The sequence below is a fragment of the Ranitomeya imitator genome, chromosome 9 (genome assembly GCF_032444005.1).
Source record: "Ranitomeya imitator isolate aRanImi1 chromosome 9, aRanImi1.pri, whole genome shotgun sequence".
NCBI lineage: Eukaryota > Metazoa > Chordata > Amphibia > Anura > Dendrobatidae > Ranitomeya > Ranitomeya imitator.
Window position 1 is genome coordinate 35,338,965 of NC_091290.1, and position 26,473 is coordinate 35,365,437.

At 46.2% G+C, this 26,473-nt stretch overlaps 1 protein-coding gene across 1 annotated transcript in view; it reads left to right on the plus strand.

Annotated features, from left to right (window-relative positions):
- The first annotated feature begins 598 nt into the window (after positions 1-598).
- Positions 599-26,473, plus strand: part of LOC138648882 (ribosomal protein S6 kinase alpha-4-like) — a 73,340-nt gene continuing 47,465 nt past the window's right edge. Inside the window, exons 1-3 of the mRNA XM_069738849.1 lie at positions 599-757; positions 23,497-23,568; positions 24,659-24,877. Of these exons, the coding sequence (XP_069594950.1) occupies positions 709-757; positions 23,497-23,568; positions 24,659-24,877 (340 nt within the window). The 5' untranslated portion in view covers positions 599-708. The remainder of the gene's footprint in view (positions 758-23,496; positions 23,569-24,658; positions 24,878-26,473) is intronic.

Here is a 26,473-nt window from a genome sequence, read left to right on the forward strand (position 1 = left end):
TTTTGCACAGCAGTGTCGGTGTCCTATCCACCATTGCACACATACATGTATATACACTCACACATACACATAAATACCTACCATGTACACACATACATGTACATAGTCACACACATACACATATATACACCCACATATATGTTCATAAAAATGTACACCGTCACACACATACATGCACACATACACCATGTAGACGCATACATATATATGTATGTACAGACACACACATACATGTACACACATACACATATATACACCCACATACACATAATTGTTCATATAAATGTACACCGTCACACACACACATGCACACATACAGCATGTAGACGCATATATAGATAAATGTGCAGACACACATACATGTACCCACATACACATATATACACCCACATACACATATATACACCCACATACACACATATATACACCCACATACACACATATGCACAGACATATATATGTACACACACCACTACAGGTATCTCCGGCTGACACCCGTCAGTCTCCCCCTGTGCCCGGTCTGCTCTGCCTGACACACCCTCTGCATGTAGCGACACACCCAGTGCAGCACATCACCCTCCACTACAGCCCTGAGTACAGGCTGACAGCGCACAGCCCACAGGAAGTCCTCATCTCCTGCTGCTGTGCCATCTTCCTCATACCACGGACAGGGACCCGGAGCGGCCACCGGGCACAGCACAGCCGGACATGGGAGACCCGGGCACCGCAGCGCCCGACAGCGGCACACGGGTCCAAGGTAAAGGCGGCGGCGCCGTCAACAGGCAGGGAGACCCTGACCACAGCGGAAACGGGGGCAGGGACACTACACGGACACCGCAAACACTCTGCACACGGACACTGCACATGTTTACATGTTCTGTCTTTATATGTGTGTGACTCATTGCGTAACTCACAGTGTAACAGACTGTGTGACTGTGACTCACGGACACAGCAGCCATATACACATGTCACTGCAGCAACAGCCTCCTGTGTATAGTTATGTGTGTGTATATATGTGTATGGTTTATGTGTGTGTAGCTATATGTGTGTGTATATCTATGGATGTGTGTATTTATATATATATATATATATATATATATATATATATATATATATATATATATACATATATCTGTGTGCGTGGTTATATGTGTGTGAATAGCTATGTATGTGTGCAGTTCTGTGTATAGCTATGTGTGTCTGTAGTTATGTGTGTGTGTATATCTATGTATTTCTGTAGTTGTGTGTGTGTGTGTATAGTTATGTATATCTGTAGTTGTGTGTGTGTGTGTGTGTGTATAGTTATGTATATCTGTAGTTGTGTGTGTGTGTATAGTTATGTATATCTGTAGTTATGTGTTATGTATGTGTATGTATATGTGTGTATATGTGTGTATATGTATTTCTGTAGTTGTGTGTGTATAGTTATGTATATCTGTAGTTTTGTGTGTGGGTGTGTGTATAGCTATATATGTCTGTAGTTATGTGTGTGTATTGCTATGTATGTACGTACGTGTGTGTGGGTATATAGCTATGTATGTGTAGAGTTATGTATATATGTATGTGTATATAAAGCTATGAATGTGTTGTGTGCATATATATATATATATATATATATATATATAGCTATGTATGTGTACGTTATGTATAAATGTATGCATATAGCTATGTATGTGTACTTGTGTGTGTATATGTATCTCCTATCCACTATATGTCCGGCAGCCACCTTACATACCTCCCTCCTTTGCCTAAAACTGTGAGTGTACACCTTCTACCACTAGACACTGGATTGTCCAGAGAGAGCATCGTCGTTACCATGTAACTTCGTGGCTCTATGTTCCACATGGAAGTAGAAATCCTGCAGGGCTAGAAACCAGCAGGTGACATGACCATTTTTTTGCTTTTTCTGCAATGGAATAATTTTTTTCTCATGCCAACAGTTTCCTACTTGGGTAGAGAATAGAATGCTCCTCTCCGTACATCTCCTGAGAAAGGAACGCTCTTAATCCGACTTCTGAGGCATCCATTTGGGGTGCAAATTCCTTCTTAAAGTCAGGGGGCTACCAGAAACGGCTGCTTACAAAGAGCTACTTTCAGTTCTTGAAAGGTCGTCTCCTCCAAAGTCCATTTGGCCGTAATCGATTTTGTCCCCTTAAGGAAGTCGGTCAGGGATGTGGCCATCATGGCAGAGTTTGGGATGAATCTAATGTAGCACCCCACAATTCCCAGAAAGGCTCTAACTTGTTTTTTTTAAGAGTGGTCTTGGGCAGTTCTGCTTTGCAACTAGAGATGAGCGAATATGTGCAGGTTCCCTGTTATTCGGCATGCTATAGCGCTTGCCAAATAAGCTACAGCGGGAACCCGAGCTTCCTGGATCGTGCCGGCTGAAGAGCTGATGGCCGCCGCAGCTGCATGTGTCGCGGCTGTGTGACAGTCACATCACATGCATGGTGAGCCCAACATACAGGCTCTCCATGCATGTGCTGTGACTGTGACACAGCCTTGACACATGCAGCTGTGGAGGCGATTAGCTGTTCAGCCGGCACGATCCAGGAAGCTGGGTTCCTGCTGTAGCTTATTCGGCAAGCGCTATAGCTTGCCGAATAACAGGGAACCCGAATATATTCGCTCATCTCTAATTGCAACCACTTTAGTGATTTGGGACTTGATTTCACCTCTACCTACTACATATCCAAGGCATTTGGCCTCTTCTTTCCCCATGGCACATTTTTTTGGATTTATAGAGAAGCCCACCTTTCTTAGAGCATCGAACACCTCCTGGACCTTTCCCAGATAGCTTCCCCAATCCGGGCTGAAGACTGCAATATCATCCAGGTATGCTGTGGTGTAGTTCTTATGAAGTGCGAGGATTTGGTCCATGGCCGTCTGGAAGGTGGCTGGAGCTCCCTACACTCTAAACGGCATCCGGAGTTATTGGAAGCATCCATCGGGCATAACCGTCTTCTCTTTGGCTTCTTGTGACATGGGGATTTGCCAATATCCCTTTGTTAGATACAAGGTGGTTATGTACCTTGCTGGCTCAAGTCTCTCAATTAACTGATAAGACACTCGTCATCGGATATGAGTCGAACTTGGAGACTTCAGTCAGCTTCTGATAATCATTACATAATCTTCACTCTTCATCGGATTTTGGAACAAGGACAATCGGGCTAGACCACGCACTCTTAGATTCCTTGATGGCTCCAAGATTCAACATTCTCTTCACTTCCTTAGAGATTAGTTCTCGGCGGGCCTCTGGAATTCAGAACCCAGTGTTCTATGACATCTGTATACCCTGGCAAATCTGAGAACAGGTCCTGGTTTTGCTGCTGTAATTCCCGACATTGCTGTTTTTGCGGATTCAATCGCGTGTTTGCTACTGTGACATCTTCAATGTCACCTTGCTTAACCAGCAAACATGGAGTTTCTACAAGGTCCCCATCGTACCATGGCTTGATAAGATTGACGTGGTAGATCAGGTACGGCTTTTGCCTTCCCAGTTGATGAACCTTGTAGTTCCCTTCACCCAGCTTCTCTACCACCTCATCGGGGCCTTGTAATTTGGCCAAAAACTTACTCTCTACCGTGGGAATAAGCACAGGACTCGATCCCCGGGGCTAAACTGCCTTTTGTGCTTAGAGGAGGTGCTCATCTACAAGGGGCATTACCTTCGCAACCCGTCTGGGTGATGTGCTCGATGATGATCTGATGGAGCGTGACCTCGGCTTCCTATATTTCTTTTGCTATATCAAGAACACCTTGCTGATGTCGGCCATACAGGAGTTCAAACAGATAGAATCCAGGAGAAGCACGTGGAGCCTCCCGGATTGAGAATAATAAATATGGAAGGAGACAGTCCCAGTCTCGACCGTCCTTTTCTATAGCCTTCTTAGGCATACTCTTTAAGGGTTTATTGAACCTTTCCACAAGGCCGTCTATGTAAACTGGTGTCTTCAGTTGTGTAATTTGCAAGGCCTTAGGCTATGTTCACATTTGCGCCGCTCCCGGCTGCGTCGGGCGCAGCCACGGCGACGCACGCGCCATGCGCCCCTATATTTAACATGGGGGCGCATGGACATGCGTTGCATTTGCGTTTTGCGACGCATGCGTCGCTGCAGCGCATGCGTCAGGGCGCAGGGAACGCAGCATGATGCAGTTTTTCCTGCGCCCAAAACCATGCAAAAAGCGACGCATGCGTCGGTAAACGCAGCGTTTGTGCATGCGTTCATATTTGCGTTGTGCGTTGCGTCGCCGACGCAGCGCCGCACAACGCAAATGTGAACGCAGCCTTACACAGTTCCCTCATCACCTTACTCATAAAAGGTTTTTCTTTTTCTTTCAGGATACCTTTTCGGTAGTCCAGTCCGGGCAAAGGTGTGGGATATATTTTTCAAGGAGGGGTTTCTCAGGGGAACCGCTTAGGCTACTTTCACATTTCCGTTTTTGGGAATCCATCACAATGCGTTGTTTTGGGAAAAAAACATATCCTGCAAATTTTCCCGCAGGATGCGTTTTTTTCCCATAGACTTGTATTGCCGACGGATCGCGACGTATGGCCACCCGTTGCGTCCGTCGTGCACTGGTTGCGTCGGGTTTTGGCGGACCGTCATCACAGAAAAACGTTCAAGGGAACGTTTTTCTGTACGTCGCATCCAGTGTTTCAGACTGCGCATGCCGAGCAGGAAATATTGCGCTCACAATCTTTCCTCACCCTACAGTCTGACGGAAATGTGAAAGCACACACTTCCGTCGGTACGTCGCGCCGACGCTTTGTGACGGCCCCGTACTGCCGGAAATGTGAAAGAAGCCTTATGGGTACCCCGTATCCTAGTCGAGGACTATCAATATATACTGATGCAAACAATCAGACTTTAACAAGGGGGTTGACAGGTCCATTGAAATTCACTCAAACGGCACCTCTGTGATGCATAGCGGCACAAGGGGATTTCGGAAGAGAGGTGTGGGAGCAGTTAACTGGCAGGTGGGACAGGACTTACAATAATTTAGGATTTCCAGGTGACATCTGGGCCAAAAGAACCTCCACATTACCCATTCTTGGGTTTTGTTGACACCCAGATGGCCACCCAAGAAATGTGAATGGGCCATGTCCAACACCCTCCTTCTATGGGGTCCTGGTAGTAACAGTTCCTCCCCTATTTCCTCTCTATCCTTAGTAACCCAAATACCATAAGTCTCCACTCATCATAGTAAAGGAAATCTGGTGTAAGCCCCCGGCTTTTGCTCTTTGCCGTTTTATAATGGTCACATTATTGATCTCTTCTTTTAGAGGTAGGTCCCTATGTTGTGTAGATCCCAAATTTTCTCCAGCCACCCCTATCTCAGGGCCTCATGTGATATTACCTCGTGATCTCCCACCATTACTCAGAAGGGATACCCGTCAGACTCTGGGTGTGGTGTGACTCCTGTAGGGGATACCTGTCTCTTATCCGAATAGGGAACACCAACAAAAAATACTTCATAATCAGACCATAATACGCTTAAAATAATGTTTTATTAAATACAATGTAAAATATGAACTTGATATGTATTAAAAACCCCTGGACGAAGCAGTCTTTGCGAAAATTACGTCGAGTGTGGTGGACGCTCGGACTAATGGCACCTACTTAGGTATCAACTGTTTTATTTACATGGGATGTTTATATGATTTGGCACTATGCACTTTATGGGCACATGTGACTATTTACTTGACCTACCTCATTTGGCAGCTAGCTACTAGGCTATGTAATTTATTTTTTCACTATTATTAACTTTTGGAAATGTGTGTGAAAAATGTAAGCACTTTGTTTAAACATTGATTATTGTGCTCCTCACGCACACCCAGTATATAATTTTTCACGTGACATTATATCATGCACGGTGCTCTTTTGTCTATTTATTTATTGTACTACTGTATTTATACATATCATTTTTGCATTTTTTCTTCACATTGTATAATTGTTCTCTGGTCTACGCTTCCACCATTTTTTTCATCTGTGGTTTCCCTTGTTTTTAATACATATCATGTTCATATTTTACATTGTATTTAATAAAACATTATTTTAAGTGTATTATGGTCTGATCATGAAGCATTTTTTGTTGGTGGTCTTTATGTCTATACTTTGAGGCCTTAAAACATAGGACTTGTTTATAGGAGTGTCTCTTATCCAAGTAGTTGAGGCCTCTTTCCCCCTCTCCCACAAGTCCCAAAACAAATAATAATTGGGTGCAATAAATCCTGGACCTCGTAGGACTCAGTGTCTTGGGCCATCTCATTTTACTACTCTGGTCACCAACTAGTCTTTAGCATCCTTGTGAATGCATCCGACTCCCACCTTCTTCCAAGGGATCAGTTGGAGAGGGAGTGTGGCCCTCGCAAGGGTCACCAAACTACCTGAGTCTAGTAGTCTAGACATTTGCAGGCCATTCACTTTTATGGGAAATCTTGGGGCCCTTCTCTAAATGGACAGTCCACACTGCAGGCCGGATATGCGTAGAACGAACGCTGGCATCCCATGCTACAATTCATTTGCTCGATGGTTAGGTTGACAACGAGCAGCTATTTGACCTGGGCTGTGACATTTCCAGCAAATTGCATCCCCCCGATAAGACCTTAGAACCTGACCTTTGACACCCCATTTTGAGCATCAGCCCCCTGATTGGACCCCCAATATAGAGTGGGTTGCCTCCCCAAAGAAGCCTCGAACCCTTGATACCTTTCGACCAGTCCGTTTAAGTCGTTGGCATTCTGGGGCATCTCCCTGGGCAACTCAAGTCTGCATCGGCCTTGGAGTGGAGTGCATGAAGCGGCCCATTATAACTCGATCTACCATCTGCGCAGGGGTAGAGGACTCCAGCTGCAACCACTTTTGGAGGAGGTGCAGCAGATCAAACATTTGGGAGTGATGGAGCTTGTCTCGGTGATATGCCCAGCGGTGGACCTGTTGTGCTCTGACTGTCATTTTTACCTCCAGGCGCATCAAAATTTCTATTTTCAATTTCGTATATTCTTTGGCGTACTGTAAGGCTTCATCATAGTAGGCCTTTTGTGGCTCCCCTCATTAAGGATGACACCAGAATTTCCTCCTACTGCTCTGGCGGGAGTTTCTTCCTATCTGCGACCCTTTCAAAAATGGTTAAAAAGGCCTCTATCATTACCCTTGCTCACTTTCTGCAAGACTCTCTTCACCACCTTCCGGACAGAGAAATTATCAGCTGACCTTGGAGTCGGAGCTGCCAATGTGCCACGAACTGTCTCTGCTAGTAATTCCATTTGCTGCTGTTGTTGGTGTTGCTGGAGCTATTGCAAAAGCAGCTTATTTGTCTCCTGTTGTGCCAGCTGTTGTTGTTGCTGGTGTTGTTGCTTGTGCTGCTGCCGGGCTTGCACCAGGTGTTTAATCAGGTCCTCTATGCTATCTGACTTGCTCCCTGGCTTTTAGCCGCCTTCACCCAAGGGATGCAGTACTTCTATAGTAGCCACATATGTCCCCTGAGAATGCTGCCTGCACTTCTAACTCCAAATGTAACAGTAACAATGCTACTCACTTGGGAGCAAAATGTGCTATCACAGGAACCGTTTCTATTTAAAAGTCTGGCTGGTTTATTTCAGACCTCATAAACTGCAACATCAAAACTCAAATACAGCATTTGTCCAGCACAAAGTGAAACATAAAAAATTCATGCAATAATGCAGATTTGCCCTTTTGAGCTAGAGTCCAGCTTTCTAGTCCTTTCGCAAAGGCACACAATCCTGGAGGTCTGCAATCCTCCATACACTGACTTCTGTGAGACAAACAGGCCTCATTTTACAATGTGAACCACACCCAGGGGTGGAGATATTGTGAGCAGCTGTCTATCCCAACTATTCTGCTGCTCGCAATCAATCTGTCATGGCCGATTAACCCCCACCCCTTCCCCTTAGTTATATTTGTACTAGAGCATTACTCCAGGTTTATATCTGTGAGACATATTTTCCATCCACTTTGTGTCCAACAGCCACCATATAGCTATGTATGTGTAGCTGTGTGTGTGTATATATATATATATATATATATATATATATATATATATATATAAAGCTGAATGTGTGTGTGTGTGTGTGTGTGTGTGTATATATATATGTGTGTGTGTGTATGTATGTCCGGGATTGGCATCTGCACCGTCGCAGCTACAGCCACAGCCACAAAATTTTGCACAGTCACATGTCTGGACCCCGAGAGCGTCATAGGCTATGTTGTGAGGCGAAATTTTAACCCCGCGCGTTCCAATTCACCAAACAATTTTGCCCCTATCTACATAATGGGGAAAAGTGAAAGGAAAAGTGTTGGAGGCGTCGCAGCTACAGCCACAAAATTTTGCACAGTCACACGTCTGGACCCTGAGAGCGTCATAGGCTATGTTGTGAGGTGAAATTTTAACCCCGCGCTTTCCAATTCACCAAACAATTTTGCCCCTATCTACATAATGGGGAAAAGTGAAAGGAAAAGTGTAGGAGGCAAATTGACAGCAGCCAGATGTGAACAAGGGGGACTTAAAGAATGAGAGCGATGGCGCCAAAGAGTATATACCGTACAGTTGCTAAGGTGGGGCCCCGACATGGGATACTCACCACACACGGGGATATGAACACACACACAAAATGCGCCACACACTACCACGTGCTTGAACACATATACCACCCTCAGCACACATTTCACCACACATACACCAACCTCGCCACATAAAAGTCAAAACACAAAAGTCGCCGCTCAAAACTCGCCACGCGCAAAACTCGCCACATGCAAAAACTAGGATCACGCAAAACTCGCCACAAGTGCAAAACTCACCTCATGGAAAACTCACCACACGCAAAACTTGCACACGCAGAAAAATTGCCACATGCACAAAAGTTGCAACACATGCAAAAGTTGCCTCACACAAAACTTGCACATACTCAAAAGGCACCACACATAAAACTCGCCACGCGCAAAACTCGACATGCGCAAAACTTGCTGCACACAACTTGCTACACTAACCTGTCACATGCAACTCGACACAAAAAGTTGCTACACGCATGTTGCCACACAAAACTCATCTCACAAAAGTCGCTACATGCATGTCGCCACACACAACTCAACACACACAACTTGACAAACGAAACTCACCCTAAAACACACACAAGTCTGGTATTATTTTCAATAATAAAAATCTGATTAATAAGCAGACAAACTACAAGAGCAACAAATGTACCATATAGGAAATACGGCAGCTGTCAGTCACATGACCTGTCTATTATGTGTATGTGTGAGCTAATATATACTGCCAGGGGGAGGGCTTCCTGTTGGCTGGAGATTTATCAAGCTGCCAATTTAGCTTACAAATACTGAGGTAAAAATACTGAGCAAATAACGTGTGAACGAGGTCTAATACAGGAGGAGATGACACACAGGTATATACTATATACAGGGGAGATGACACACAGATATATACTATATACAGGAGAGATGACACACAGGTATATACTATATAGAGGAGGAGATGACATACAGGTACATATATATACAGGAGGAGATGACATACAGGTATGTACTATATACAGGAGCAGATGACCTACAGGTATATACTATATACAGGAGGAGATGACATACAGGTATATGCTATATATAGAAGATGACATACAGGTATATACTATATACAGGAGGAGATGACACAGATATATACTATATACAGGGGAGATGACACACAGGTATATACTATATACAGGAGGAGATGACCTACAGGTATATACTATATATAAGAGGAGATGACATACAGGTATATGCTATAAACAGGGGAGATGACACACAGCAGGTATATACTATATACAGGGGAGATGACATACAGGTATATACTATATACAGGAGATGACAATACAGGTGTATACTATATATAAGGGAGATGATAAACATGTATATACTGAGGTGAAAATGAGAGGTGTGAGGTGAAAATGAGAGGAGTGAGGGAAAATAGTGGAGTGATCAGAAAATGACAGATGTGAGGTCGAAATGACAAGTGTTAGGGGGGAATGAGAGGAGTGAGGGGGAAAATAAGGAGTGAGGGGGGAAATAAGGAGTGAGGGAGAAAATGAGAGATGTGAGGGGGAAAATGAAAGATGTGATTGGGAAAATGAGAGGCGTGATGGGAAAATAAGAGAAGTGTGGTGCTATAACTAACCACAGATATTTACTATGCCCAGACTCTTCAGCTAGTATATATAATATATATATATATATATATATATATATATATATATATATATATATATAAAGTGAAAAAAGGAACAGCATCAAAATACTACCTTGAAAAAACGTGCAAAGCTTTCCAAACCACTATTGCAAGTGGTAAAAATATAAAAAAGAAAAAGGAAAACAGCACAACAAAAATGAAAAAAAGGTGGACTTTATTGCCTGAACGGCGTGGCAACGTTTCGGATATAGTATCCTTTCTCAAGCTTGAGAAAGGATACTATATCCGAAACATTGCCACGCCGTTCAGGCAATAAAGTCCACCCTTTTTTCATTTTTGTTGTGCTGTTTTCCTTTTTCTTTATATATATATATATATATATATATATATATATATATATCTATAATATAACGCTGGGAGCGTCACTCTGTCCGAAGCCTTTATAGACTGCGCAGGCGCAAGCGCCGGCGCAGTCTGGGCCTCACAGAGTGACGCTCCCGGGAGATCGCGGTATGCGTTCACATTGAACGCACACCGCGATCTCCAACAGAGAAGCAGGGACCGCCAGGAGGGTGAGTATCGGCCATATTCACCTGTCCTCTGTTCCACCGCTGAGCGCCGCCATCTTCCCGGTCTTCGGTCTGTGACCTTCAGTTCAGAGGGCGCGATGACGCGCTTAATGCGCGCCGGCGCCGCCCTCTGACTGAACAGTCACAGCCAGGAGACCGGGAAGATGGCGGCGCGCAGCGCTGGAACGGGACAGACAGGTGAGTATAGGAAGTGCTGGGGGGCTTGAGCTGGCGGCGATACCGGCACCTGACCCCCACAGCGCGCTGGTGTCCCCGCCTGCTCAGGCCCCCGGATGGTTGCAGCACATACCAGGATGGGACGCAGGATGGTTACAGCACATACCAGGATGGGGACGCAGGATGATTACAGCACATACCAGGATGGGGACGCAGGATGATTGCAGCACACACCAGGATGGGGACGCAGGATGATTGCAGCACATACCAGGATGGGGACGCAGGATGATTGCAGCACATACCAGGATGGCGACGCAGGATGATTGCAGCACATACCAGGATGGGGACGCAGGATGATTGCAGCACATACCAGGATGGGGACGCAGGATGATTGCAGCACATACCAGGATGGGGACGCAGGATGATTGCAGCACATACCAGGATGGGGACGCAGGATGATTGCAGCACATACCAGGATGGGGACGCAGGATGGGTGCAGCACATACCAGGATGGGGACGCAGGATGGGTGCAGCACATACCAGGATGGGGACGCAGGATGGTTGCAGCACATACCTGGATGGGGACGCAGGATGATTGCAGCACATACCAGGATGGGGACGCAGGATGGAGACGCAGGATGATTGCAGCACATACCAGGATGGGGACGCAGGATGGGGACGCAGGATGATTGCAGCACATACCAGGATGGGGACGCAGGATGATTGCAGCACATACCAGGATGGGGACGCAGGATGATTGCAGCACATACCAGGATGGGGACGCAGGATGATTGCCGCACATACCAGGATGGGGACGCAGGATGATTGCAGCACATACCAGGATGGGGACGCAGGATGATTGCAGCACATACCAGGATGGGGACGCAGGATGATTGCAGCACATACCAGGATGGGGACGCAGGATGATTGCAGCACATACCAGGATGGGGACGCAGGATGATTGCAGCACATACCAGGATGGGGGACGCAGGATGGGGACGCAGGATGATTGCAGCACATACCAGGATGGGGACGCAGGATGGGTGCAGCACATACCAGGATGGGGACGCAGGATGGGTGCAGCACATACCAGGATGGGGACGCAGGATGGTTGCAGCACATACCTGGATGGGGACGCAGGATGGGGACGCAGGATGATTGCAGCACATACCAGGATGGGGACGCAGGATGGGGACGCAGGATGATTGCAGCACATACCAGGATGGGGACGCAGGATGGGTGCAGCACATACCAGGATGGGGACGCAGGATGGTTGCAGCACATACCAGGATGGGGACGCAGGATGATTGCAGCACATACCAGGATGGGGACGCAGGATGATTGCAGCACATACCAGGATGGGGACGCAGGATGGGTGCAGCACATACCAGGATGGGGACGCAGGATGGGTGCAGCACATACCAGGATGGGGACGCAGGATGGGTGCAGCACATACCAGGATGGGGACGCAGGATGGTTGCAGCACATACCAGGATGGGGACGCAGGATGATTGCAGCACATACCAGGATGGGGACGCAGGATGGGGACGGAGGATGGGTGCAGCACATACCAGGATGGGGACGCAGGATGGGTGCAGCACATGACAAGATGGGGACGCAGGATGGTTGCAGCACATACCAGGATGGGGACGCAGGATGGTTGCAGCACATACCAGGATGGGGACGCAGGATGGGTGCAGCACATGACAGGATGGGGACGCAGGATGGGTGCAGCACATCCCAGGATCGGGACGCAGGATGGGTGCAGCACATACCAGGATGGGGACGCAGGATGGGTGCAGCACATGACAGGATGGGGACGCAGGATGGGTGCAGCACATGACAGGATGGGGATGCAGGATGGGTGCAGCACATGATAGGATGGGGACGCAGGATGGGTGCAGCACATACCAGGATGGGGACGCAGGATGGGTGCAGCACATGACAGGATGCGGACGCAGGATGGGTGCAGCACATGACAGGATGGGGACACAGGATGGGTGCAGCACATGACAGGATGGGGGCGCAGGATGGGTGCAGCACATGACAGGATGGGGGCGCAGGATGGGTGCAGCACATGAAAGGATGGGGATGCAGGATGGGTGCAGCACATGACAGGATGGGGACGCAGGATGGAGCAGCACATACCAGGATGGAGACCATATACCAATATAAATGCTCGCCACCCGGGCGTAGAACGGGTTCAATAGCTAGTATATATATGTGTATATATATATATATATATATATATATATATATATATCTGTGTGTGTGAGTATATATACAGTAGGTGAAATAACTATTGAACACTTCACCAATTTTCTAAGTAAATACATATTTAAAGATGCTATTGTCCTGAAATTCTCACCAGATGTCGGTAACCACCCATCCATTCCACACGGGCAAAGAAACCTCACCAGATGTCGGTAACCACCCATCCATTCCACACAGGCAAAGAAATCAATACAAAGCTGTCCATACATTAAAGTATTGAACACGCTTACTGAAATGTACCGCAATTAATATTTACATACAAAAGCTTTTGTTGGTGATCACAGGTTCAAGACGCCACCTGTATGGAGAAACTAGTCACAGGCATTGCTCAGGTGTGATTTTAGCCCATTCTTTCACACAAACACTTCTCAAATCCTGAAGGTCCCGTGAGTTCCTTCTATGAACTCTGAGCTTTAGTTCTTTCCATAAATTTTCTGTTGGAATCAGGTCCGGGGATTGGCTTAGGCCGGATTCACACTGCGTCTAGGCAGTCCGTTAGACGGACTACGTTACACCGCGGCATAAACGCGGTGTAACGTAGTCCGTTACGGCCGCCATTGACAGCAATGTCGGACGCATCGCTAGCGCACGCCGACAATGGGCGTGCGCTAGGGATGTGCCGTCATTGAGTGACGGACCCGGAGACGAGGGCTGCAGAGTTTCCGGGTCCATCACTGCTAGCGCAGATAGAGCTAGCAGATGCTCTATCTGCGCTAGCGCGATGCAAACGTCGGCACTTGCGCTAGCAGCAGCCCGTTAGTGTATGTGCTGAACGGGCTGCTGCTAGCGCAGTGTGAACTTAGCCTTAGCCATACTAGCAGCTTTATTTTCTTTCTCTGAAACCAATTGAGAGTTTTCTTGGCTGTGTGTTTGGGATCATTGTATTGCTGAAATGTCCACGTTTGTTTCATCTTCATAATCTTGGTAGATGGCAGCAGATTTTTATCAAAAGTGTCTCAGTACATTTGTCCTATGATCTATCATCCTTTAATTACCTGAAGTTTGCCTGTGCCATATGCTGAAAAACAGCCCAACACCATTACATTACTTCGTGTTTTTGGAGTGATATGCAAGGTCTTTTGACCTCCAAACATGGTGTGTATTGTGACCTACAAAGAGTTGAATTTTGGTCACATCTGTCAAGACTATATTCTCCCAGTATTTCAAATGCTTGTCTAAATGTTGTTGAGCAAACTTTAATCTTGCTTGAACATGCTTTTTGTTCAGCAATGGAGTCTTATGTGGTGAACGTGCATACAGGCCATGGAGGTTGAGTGCATTACTTAATGTTTTCTGTGAAAACAATTGTACCTGCTGATTCCAGGTCTTTCTGTAGCTTTCCACAGGTGGTCCTTGGCTCTTGGACAAGCCTTCTGATAATTCATTTCACTCCTCTGTCTGAAATCTTGTGGGGAGCACCTGATCGTGGCCGGTTTATGGTGAAAGGATGTTCTTTCCACTTCCGATTTATGGTTCCAAAACTACTCACTGGAACCTTCAGTAGTTTGGAATTCTTCTGTAACCAGTGCCATCAGTATGTTTTTCAACAATAAGGTTGCAAAGGTCTTGAGACAGTTCGCTGGTTTTACCCATCATGAAATGTTTCTTATGTGGCACCTTGGTAATGAGACACCTTTTCATAGGCCATTGGTTGAACCAGTTGATATTATGTTTCACTAAGGCCGGCTTCAAATTTGCGGTTGTGTCCGCAGTGTTTCTGACTAGTGATGAGCGAATATACTCGTTACTCGAGATTTCTCGAGCATGCACGGGGGTCCTCCAAGTATTTTTTTGTGCTAGGAGATTCAGTTTTTCTTGCCGCAGCTGAATGATTTACATCTGTTAGCCAGCAGAAGTACATGTGGGGGTTGCCTGATTGCTAGGGAATCCCCACATATACTTATGCTGGCTATCAGATGTAAATCATTCAGCTGCGGCAAGAAAAACTAAAACTCAGAGCACTAAAAAATACTTGGAGGACCCCTGAGCGTGCTCGGGAAATCTCGAGTAACGAATATATTCACTCATCACTATTTCTGACGCATACATCCACATGCGTTGTGTTTTCATATCTCTTACATTGTGGACTCAGGTACATCTGTTTGCATGCGTTCGCCTGCATTTGCTTGCGCATGCGTCGTTTCGCGGTGTGCGGTGGGGTCTGGCGAACGCAACATGTTGCATTTTTGGAAGCGTCAAAAATTTGTCAAATATGCACAGGCATGAGGATGAGTGAGTTAAAAACGCATTACTGTCTATGGGAACGCATGCGTACTTTGGACTGCGCATGTTCAGGAACTGATTGAGACACGTCCATTGAGACACGCCCTCCTTGAAATATCGAACGCATGCGCATAAAAAATGGAAACGCAGGCAAAAAACACATACAACTGCACGCACACGCAGCGCTTTTTTGCCATCATGCGTAAGCTGATGCAGAAAAAAAAAAGCTGTGTTAGCATATGTTTTTGCATGCGTTTGTGGTTGCGGATGATACGTTGCACACATAGACGCAAATGTGAAACTATATTCGTCAAACACAAAAAAATTATTAAATTATTTTATTAGCATATAAGACAAGAATGACACAACAGTTACACAATCAAAGATACATGATAAAAACAATGAATTCCATTTTTCGGACTATAAGACGCACCCAAATTTGGAGTGAAAGTTGCAGAAAAAAAGATTTTTTTTAATAAGATGGGGGTCCGTCTTATTGTCCGAATTTACAGTATCTTACCTGAGGGCTGGCAGTGGTAGAGCAGGGTCACAAGAGGCATGGTGTCGGCAGAGATGCGGTGATGCGGTCGGCGATATGGTGTGCACCTGAGCAGGATCCCTTCCTGTTTAGGTGGGCGACGCCACGGTCTGGTTTCTATGGAGGGGGGGGTTGCAGCAGTTCTTTGGTGGCGGCAGAGGTGCGGGGATGATGAGGCGCCATTTTCCTGAAGCCGAGTTCGCAGATTTAGATCTCGGCTTCAGGAAAATGGCCGCCGCGATCTCCAGCTGCACACGCGCGGCCATTTTCCTGAAGCCCCGGGAAGCAGAGTACTCCATCTGCGCACACACGGCCTCAGGAAGATGGCCACCGATAAATCTGATTCACCCGGCTCTGCTGCTTACCTTGGATACCGGGTTGCTGCGTCACCTCACCTGTGGAAGGGACCCCGCTCACGTCATACCGCTCACTGCGCCTCAGCACCTCTGCCGCCACCACACCACTGCCGGTAAGCCTGCATTCCAACTATAAGACGCACCCCCCATTTTCCTCACATTTTTTGGGGGGGAAAAAGTGCGTCTTATAGTCCGAAAAATACGGTAATTACAAAAATGCAAAAGAATATGATTAAACCTGTATGCAGGGGGCAGGGTATGTCAGACCAATTGATAAAAAAAATATATATATATACAGTACAGGCCAAAAGTTTGGACACCCCTTCTCATTTAAAGATTTGTCTGTATTTCCATGACTATGAAAATTGTAAAGTCACACTGAAGGCATCAAAACTATGAATTAACACATGTGGAATTATATACTTAACAAAAAAGTGTGAAACAGCTGAAAATATGTCTTATATTTTAGGTTCTTCAACGTAGCCACCTTTTGCTTCGATGACTGTTTTGCACACTCTTGGCATTCTCTTGATGAGCTTTCGCCTTGTCCAGTGAATGTGCTTATTGAATTGGTTGGCTGTGTAAATTTAGAAACTAATCCGCAGCATTGCACGCTTGGCGATTCCAAGCGCTGTGGATTAGACAGGGGTGGAAAGAGATGATTTGCATAGCTCCGCCTACTGCAAAGGATTCTGGGTAAACCTGCTATTCTTTGTATTATGCTGCTTGCAAGTACTTTCCGTTTCAGGAAAGCATCCACTATGTATTTCCTTTAAGTAGAGGGCTTTTCGGTCTCTTTCGTCCCGCTACATTTAGCCCAACTTGGGTCTCTCCCTAAGGTGGCTAGCATGTATGTACTTATTGGTTATAGACACTTTTTGGCTGCAACTCAGTGACTTTGGCCGCACCACAGGTTGCTAAAGATTGCTGTATGCTGCTGTTACGCTGCAGCATGGTGCAAGTGAATGGAGTTCAGTGTTTACACTCTTTCCCCAATTCATCTCGAGTGGTATTTTTTACACCAGCCTTGATGAAATGTCCGTGGAGTAAGATGTGCAAAATTCATTAACTGACACAACACCTCTTAATTTGGTGCATCTTTCAAGTTGCCATGTGCCACCGTAAAAAATGCACTCCAGTGAAGAGCGAGCGTAAATCATTGTAATTTGCAGCACAAATTACAATGAATTTATTGGCGCCATTTGAACACTTCATGGCGTCATCCACTTTTTAAAAAAATTGAAGGAAATTGGCCACAACTGGCATAAAAATTTCTAAAGTCGCAGTGTATCTAAGAATTGCACAAAAATGTTGTTTGTGACATCTCGAGCAGTTTTTCCGTGAACTCCTACTTCAACTGCTTGCTGAATTGTCCCTTGCGTAAGCTCAGATTTATTTGTCCTAATGAGACATGTTCGCAGGGGTTGTTTTCAAGAAACAATTTCCTTAATTCTGGGGTTACGCAGCAACTTTGGCTGCAACATCTCTAGATGTTGCCGCTACATTGCAGCTCAATACAAGTGAATGAGGTCACCTCGCAAGGGAACTTAGACATACAAGTTGCCTGTGTTGCCCGGCCTAAAGGAGTTGATAGGTTCTATCGTATTGATGACCTGTCCTTAAGATAAGGTCATCAGTATCGGATTAGTTGGGTGCAACACCCGGCACAGATGTGCTGCATGGAAACGGTGGATGGGGAAGGAGCAGCCCCGGTTCCAGTCTCATAGGAAACACAAGTGCACGGCTGGATCGTTCATTTGTATGGGTGAATCAGGAGAGAGAGCTTTTGGCTTGATAGATCATTCCCAATTTTATCATACATTTGTAGGAGGATCTACAGAGGAAAGGCATTACATAGACGTCTAAGAAAAAGTTGGAGGCTGTGCTGGTTTTCACTAAGATAGACATGTCAAGAGAGCCAACCTGCACTCTTTAGGGTATGTGCACACGTCCGGATTTTTAGCGTTTTTTTGCGGAATTTCGCTATAAAAACGCTATAAATCCGCTTAAAAAAATGCTAACATTATGCATCCTATCTTTTAGAATGCATTCCGCATTTTTTGTGCATATGTTAGCGTTTTTTTTCCGCAAAAAAAACGCATTCCGCAAAAAGAACGGACATGCTCATTCTTTTTGCGGATTTTTTGCGGATTCCATGGCAAAAAGGACATTCAGGAAAAAAAAAAACGCTAAAAATCCGCAAAAAATCCGCGCAAACAACGCGCAAAAAACGCGCAAATTCCGCGAGAAATCCGCGCAGAAAAAAATGCGGATTTCTGGCAGAATTCTCAGGATTTTGTCAGGAAAAAAACCTGACGTGTGCACATACCCTGAAAATGAGATATCGGCGGTGGCACTGTTTGGAATCTATGCAAAAATAATGTTAATTTACAAACAGTCTTGAGAAGAAACCAAATCTATGTAGTCTGATCATGGAGCCACTTCCAGCAAAGTTCTCAAATATGCTTTGGCAAAATATAGGGTTCAGATAGAAGAGGGGAACTTGTTGTGAATTCTGTGGCAGAGTTCACTCCTGTGGTCACAAGTGGTACTTCGGCTGGTTCTCTCTGGGAGCTTCCGTTTGTGGAGGAAAGTGGTACTGCAGCTTCTGAGTTTCCTCCCTCAGGTGATCTGGTGAGGTCGTTAGCTGCTTCTCTACTTAACTCCACCTGATGCTTTGATCCATGCTTCCTGTCAATGTTCCAGTGTTGGACTTGTGTTTCTCTGGATCATTCCTGTGGCCTGCTGCTCTGCATAGCTAAGTGCTTCTTTGCTATTTGTTGCTATTTTTTCTGTCCAGCTTGTCTATTTGTTTTGCTGGAAGCTCTGGGACGCAAAGGGTGTACCTCCGTGCCGTTAGTTCGGTACGGAGGGTCTTTTTGCCCCCTTTGCGTGGTTTTCTTTAGGGTTTTGTGTAGACCGCAAAGTTATCTTTCCTATCCTCGTTCTGTCTAGAATATCGGGCCTCACTTTGCTGAATCTATTTCATCCCTACGTTTGTCTTTTCATCTTACTCACAGTCATTATATGTGGGGGGCTGCCTTTTCCTTTGGGGTATTTCTCTGAGGCAAGGTAGGCTTATTTTTCTATCTTCAGGCTAGTTAGTTTCTCAGGCTGTGCCGAGTTGCATAGGGAGCGTTAGGCGCAATCCACAGCTGCCTCTAGTTGTGTTTGGAGAGGATCAGGAATTGCGGTCTACAGAGTTTCCACGTCTCAGAGCTCGTTCTATTATTTTGGGTTATTGTCAGATCACTGTATGTGCTCTGATCGCTTTGTACATTGTGTTACTGAATTGCCTATCATAACAGGAACTACAGAGTAAGGCTTCAGTCTCAAGTACGAGAAAAACAGACCGATTTATTTTGATCAGAGTGTCTTCCCTTTTTCTAGTACTTGGAGAAAAAAGTTTCTCCACCTTCTCTTATGTGAATGTCCTTGTAAATCTGACTGCATTTTAATGACATCCGATATTTTTCTCGGACCGATACACTTGCGTTTCTGATATTGATCAGACGTTCAGATCAAAATTAGATGTGTCTGCGATTTTCCATGGACTGCTCGGTCACGGAGATTGTGAATAGTCCCATAGACTATAGTTACAATTCATTTGACACTAATGGGAGTCAAAGGAATCTCCTGATCTTCAGCCTTCACCCTTGCAAGAAGGTGTTCACTTTGTTAGAGGAGGACACTCAGGCTCGATCCCCAGGAAGGTCGTGGGTTGAAGGTGACAGGAGAAGAGGAGATAATCAGAGTGTGGTATATTGGAAGATGAAACAAGCAATTAGCTGGGGATCCAAGGCAGAAAGGAAAACCACAGGGATAATCAGGAACAAGGTCAGGATGAGGGTAAAATTTAGGATCCAAAATGCTATAGCAGAAGCACATGAACAAGAAACAAGACATGTTAACTCTAAAAAATCACAGCAGGTTGCAAACTCTGTGAATGTACCGTCAGGCTTGATGTCATTTTTGGGAAATTTAGCTTTAGCAATGGTGACACTGCTGCCCAAATCTGCTGGGCCACGGCGAAAAACAAGAGCAGGAAACCCGTTGAGAGCCATCGGCTGTTGCAGTCGGCAGAAGCCGCATCTGCTAACTAGAACTTTCAATAAAGTTCAATAAACCCAATAATCCAACAGTCACCTGTATGGTCAGAGTAGAGTGTTTTTCAGAAATCTTTAGGTTTCATCCCTAGTGGAGTGTCAAATGGAGATGTTGTTGGAGAGGAACGAGCATGACGTCATGAACAAGCATGGTGTCAGGAACGAGCATGGCGTCAGGAACGAGCATGGCGTCGGGAACGAGCATGGCGTCGGGAACGAGCATGACATCGGGAACGAGCATAGCGTCGGAAACGAGCATGGCGTCGGGAAAGAGCATGACGTCAGGAACAAGCAAGACGTCAGGAACGAGCATGGCATCGGGAACCAGCATGGCGTCGGGAACTAGCATGGCATCCGGAACTAGTATGGCATCCGGAACTAGCATGGCGTCGGGAACGAGCATGGCGTCGGGAACGAGCATAGCGTCGGGAAAGAGCATGACGTCAGGAACAAGCAAGATGTCGGGAACCAGCATGGCGTCAGGAACGAGCATGACGTCGGGAACGAGCATGGCATCCGGAACTAGCATGGCGTCGGGAACGAGCATGGCATCGGGAACGAGCATGGCGTCGGGAACGAGCATGGCGTCGGGAACGAGCATGACGTCGGGAACGAGCATAACGTCGGGAACGAGCGTGGCGTCGGGAACGAGCGTGGCGTCGGGAACGAGCGTGGCGTCGGGAACGAGCATGGCGTCGGAAACGAGCATGGCGTCGGGAACGAGCATGGCGTCGGGAACGAGCATGACGTCGGGAACGAGCATAACGTCGGAAGCGAGCATGGCGTCGGGAAAGAGCATGACGTCGGAAACGAGCATGGCGTCGGGAACGAGCATGGCGTCGGGAACGAGCATGACGTCGGGAACGAGCATAACGTCGGGAACGAGCATGGCGTCGGGAACGAGCATGGCGTCGGGAACGAGCATGACGTCGGGAACGAGCATGGCGTCGGAAACGAGCATGGCGTCGGGAACGAGCATGGCGTCGGGAACGAGCATGACGTCGGGAACGAGCATAACTTCGGAAGCGAGCATGGCGTCGGGAAAGAGCATGACGTCGGAAACGAGCATGGCGTCGGGAGCGAGCATGGCGTCGGGAGCGAGCATGGCGTCGGGAACGAGCATGGCGTCAGGAACAAGCAAGACGTCGGGAACCAGCATGGCGTCGGGAACGAGTATGACGTCGGGAACGAGCATGGCGTCGGGAACGAGTATGACGTCGGGAACGAGCATGGCATCCGGAACGAGCATGGCGTCGGGAACGAGCATGACGTCGGGAACGAGCATGGCGTTGGGAACAAGCATGACGTCGGGAACGAGCATGGTGTCGGGAACGAGCATAGTGTCAGGAAAGAGCATGACGTCACACTTTGCCACATTTGCAGGGGATGTTAAGAGTTTCGTGTCCAGTGCTTTGCTTCATTTCCAAAAGACCCTTGTTATGTCGTACGGACCCCATTGGTCTGCTGTTTGTGTATGATCACATGCAGATCCATTGCAGAGATTTCTGTAAATTAAGGTTAGGGCTAAACAGAGGGCCCGGGTCGTCACTTTACAGTGGCAGCGAGTAACAAGCAATCACTTGAGTTTGCAAGGCATTAACTTGTTTCCTCTAGCTAAACAATAAGTCAGAGTAACGCATCTTGGAAATATTGATGATCTGGAACACATTTGCAGGGGGAATGGTCCAAGTGAATTGAGTGAGGCCGCGCATGTCTACTTTGAATGTGGCTGTAAATGGGCAAACTTGGCCGCTCGCTCCCAACATCGGCACCGTATGGTGCAGGCGCTGTGAGGTTTGAAAAGTGCGCAGACTTTAGAGTGGCTGCAGACTTTCATCCCAAACCTAGACCAGCCCTATAATCATTGCAGAAGTATAGGTATCTCCAAAGCGCTCACTTACTGTTCTTGCTACTGTATCTTTTATTGTAAGCATCTGTTTCTCATAGAAAATACAGATGAGAATAAGCGGCTCTTATCTATTCCCTGCCTGCTTCCTCGTGATGCTATTTATGTAACTAACTAATGCAAATTAGCGTTCACTTTTCATTTAGCATTGTGTGTATAACGGCTAGTACGGAAGCTGCGATTCATCTAAGCCCAGAAGAAAACCTAGATATAATACCTTGGAAAATATATGGGCATCGTATATTGCAGTTGCAGGAATCAGAGGAATACGCAGACATAGGAAGGCAGAGGCTTCACGTCCCGTCTAGGTAGTAAGAATGCCTTTCTGTCTCCGCTTTGTTTTCCAATTTGGGATATTTTTTTTAAAGTTTTCAGAACAACCTGTCAACACTAACAGCAAGCACTGTCCACCTTTATTAATTTTTTTTAATGCATACATTTTGGGAAAAAAACCAAAACATTTTTGCAATTAATTCTCTTTTACGTTCAACTTTGATAAAGTTAGAGGCAAGAGTTAGGCTGTGTTCACACATTGCTTTTTTTTTTTTGCCGCATTTTTTAATGCTAGTTTAAAGTAGTTTTTTTTTTTTTTTTTTTACAGTATCAGCAAAAGCAATGAAGTTTTAGAAATCTCACGCGCACGCATGTTTTATTTTTCGTGACGGACTTGGAAAACTTCAGTGTTTTTTAAATTTCTTTTGCAGTTTTTTTTACCCATGGAAAGCAGTGAGAAAGTGCAAAAACGCAACTAAGTGTTTTTGCAGCGTTTTTTGGTGGCTAAAACTGACCTTATAAAACATGCACTGTAGACAAGTCACCCAAGTAATCCGCTCCAAAACACGCGGCAAAAAATGCAGTGAGAGTGCTGCAAAATGGGTGTTTTGGACGCCGCTTTTTTACTGCCAAGAGATCAAGATTTGCTGAAACGCTACAAAAACACAAATTATAAACATTGCCTTGCAAACTCAACCATTAGACCAGCAGAGCTCACTGACAGATTCTCAATTAACTCTTCAGCCGGTAATAGATGGGCTACAATTTTTTAATGAAACCTACCGGTAATTGCAAAATTATTGTTTTTTAGACCCAAAAGCATGCATTTAAGTAAAAAAAAAGTCTTATTTGTTTCATTATTTTTTTGTTATAGTGAATCTAACAGAACATGAAGATAAAGTTGGGATGGAAGACTTTGAACTGCTAAAAATCCTGGGCACTGGAGGTAAGAGCCGATGTGTAATGTCCATTATTTATATATATATATATATATATATATATATATATATATATATATTATAATAATGACCATTATATCATGCTTTCTTGGTCCATGACTGTAATTGATGCAGACAGAGCTGAATATTGGGGGCTTTTCGGATTCTGTGGAAATACTTGGTCACTAGTGAACCAGGCTTAAGACTTGTGTAGAAGCTTGATTCCAGCTCACCCAGTTGCTCCATGCTCAATCAACCTGGGGCTCAGACTCCAGCATCGCCCTGGCCTCACATCAAGGAAAATAGAAAAAAATGGAGTTCGGCTCAACAGGACTGGATTTTCCTTTTCTTTTTCAAAAGAAATTATAGTGCATACAAAAGTCATGAGTAAGACTGCTTAGTGCAGTCGAAACGCGTCGACTGGGTCATGTCGACCATGTAATTTTTTTCTTTTGTATGCACTATAATTTCTTTTGAAAAACAAAAAGAAAAGGAAAATCTGGTCCTGTTGAGCCGGACTCCAATTTTTTCTATTTTCCTTAAGACTTGTGTACCTTGATAAGGCTACTTTCACACTAGCGTCGGAATCTCCCCGTCGCAATGTGTCGGGCAGAGATTCCGACGCTAGCGTTTGACGCACTGCACAACGGGTGCAGCGGATGCATTTCTCTGGTGCATCCGCTGCCCCATTGTAAGGTGCGGGGAGGTGGGGGCGGAGTTCCGGCCGCGCATGCGCGGTCGGAAAAAGCGGTCCGTCAGGAGCAAAAAACGTTACATGTAACGTTTTTTGCTCCCGGCGGTCCGCCACAACACGGCGCAATCGTCGCACGACGGTTGCGACATGTGGCAATGCGTCGCTAATGTTAATCTATGGGGCAAAAACGCATCCTGCAAACAACTTTGTAGGATGCGTTTTTTTGCCATAAACGACGCATTGCGACGTCTGGCAAAAAACGCCAGTGTGAAAGTAGCCTAATTGCTTCACTACATGACATACGGTTTAACATTATTATCATACAAAATGAAATATTAAAATGTAAAAAAAAAATCTACTCTCACTTCTGCTCATGTAATATTTGTTTTTCTTTCCTCTTGCAGCATATGGGAAAGTTTTCCTTGTACGTAAAGTAACTGGCCCAGATGCAAAACGTCTCTATGCCATGAAGGTTCTGCGCAAAGCAGCGCTGGTCCAGAAGGAGAAGACTGCGGAGCACACAAGAACGGAGCGCACGGTCCTGGAGCACGTGAGGCAGAGCCCCTTCCTTGTGACCCTTCATTACGCCTTCCAGACAGATGCCAAACTCCACCTGATACTAGGTAGGCAAATGTGATATTCAACTTACTATTACCCAGCATTCTCCATTCATGGGTAAAATCTGTTTTCGGTGAAGACAGACTTTCCCATTACTGAGATAGGAGGTGACAGTTTGTGCTCGTAAAGTTCTATGGAGGACGTGCAGTAGAATGTCTGTCGGCCTCTAGCTCCTCAATAAAACTTTAAAAGCACCAACTGCCATCTCCTATCCCTATAATGGGGAAATGTGTCTTCACTGAAATCAGATTTTACCTTTGTATTTAGTATGAATAATCAGTCATGGTGGAGAAAGAAGCCGATCTCACTGATTCTATTTATTACAGAGTTGCTTATTTCCATGTGTAATATTGATTTCTTTATTGCCTCTCATTGGAGACACAGGAACCATGGGTGTATGCTGCTGCCACTAGGAGGCTGACACTATGCGCAAAAAAAGTTAGCTCCTCCTCTGCAGTGTACACCCCACCGACTGGCATTATGCACTCCAGTTTAGCTAAAGGTACCGTCACACTAAGCGACGCTGCAGCGATACAGACAACGATCCGGATCGCTGCAGCGTCGCTGTTTGGTCGCTGGAGAGCTGTCACACAGACAGCTCTCCAGCGACCAACGATCCCGAGGTCCCCGGTAACCAGGGTAAACATCGGGTAACTAAGCGCAGGGCCGCGCTTAGTAACCCGATGCTTACCCTGGTTACCATCGTTAAAGTAAAAAAAACAACCGCTACATACTTACCTACCGCTGTCTGTCCTCGGCGCTCTGCTTCTCTGGTCTGGCTGTGAGCGCCGGGCAGCCGGAAAGCGTCACCGCTCTGCTTTCCGGCCGCTGTGCTCACAGCCAGACCAGAGAAGCAGAGCGCCGGGGACAGACAGCGGTAGGTAAGTATGTAGCGGTTGTTTTTCTTACTTTAACGATGGTAACCAGGGTAAGCATCGGGTTACTAAGCGCGGCCCTGCGCTTAGTTACCCGATGTTTACCCTGGTTACCAGCGAAGACATCGCTGAATCGGTGTCACACACGCCGATTCAGCGATGTCTACGGGGAGTCCAGCGACGAAATAAAGTTCTGGACTTTCTTCCCCGACCAGCGACATCACAGCAGGGGCCTGATCGCTGCTGCCTGTCACACTGGACGATATCGCTAGCGAGGACGCTGCAACGTCACGGATCGCTAGCGATATCGTCTAGTGTGACGGTACCTTTAGTGTCAGTAGGAGGTAGACACAGGTCTTTCATTAGACCCTTATTTACCTCAATGTGCGTCGTTTGTTTTCAGGTTTTCCGGAAGGGATACAGGGTGAACAGTCACACCTGTAGTCCCACAAGCGGACTATGAGTACGGCGTGTACTGCCACCCCGTATCCTCATAGATCCCTCTCCAGGACCAAGAGCCTAGCACACAAGCGTGCTCCGAAGTCCGGTCCTGGCTCCGTCCCCCACCCACTCGCCCACCAGAGCCTGTCGGTTGGAGGAGACGAGGACGTCCATCATCAGCTCCATGGATACTTTTCCTTTGAGGTTAGTAACCGACGACGTGGGATGTTTTTAGGTGAGTATTCCTAGCCCGGGGGTCCCCTGGTTTACCTTTTCTTGCCGATT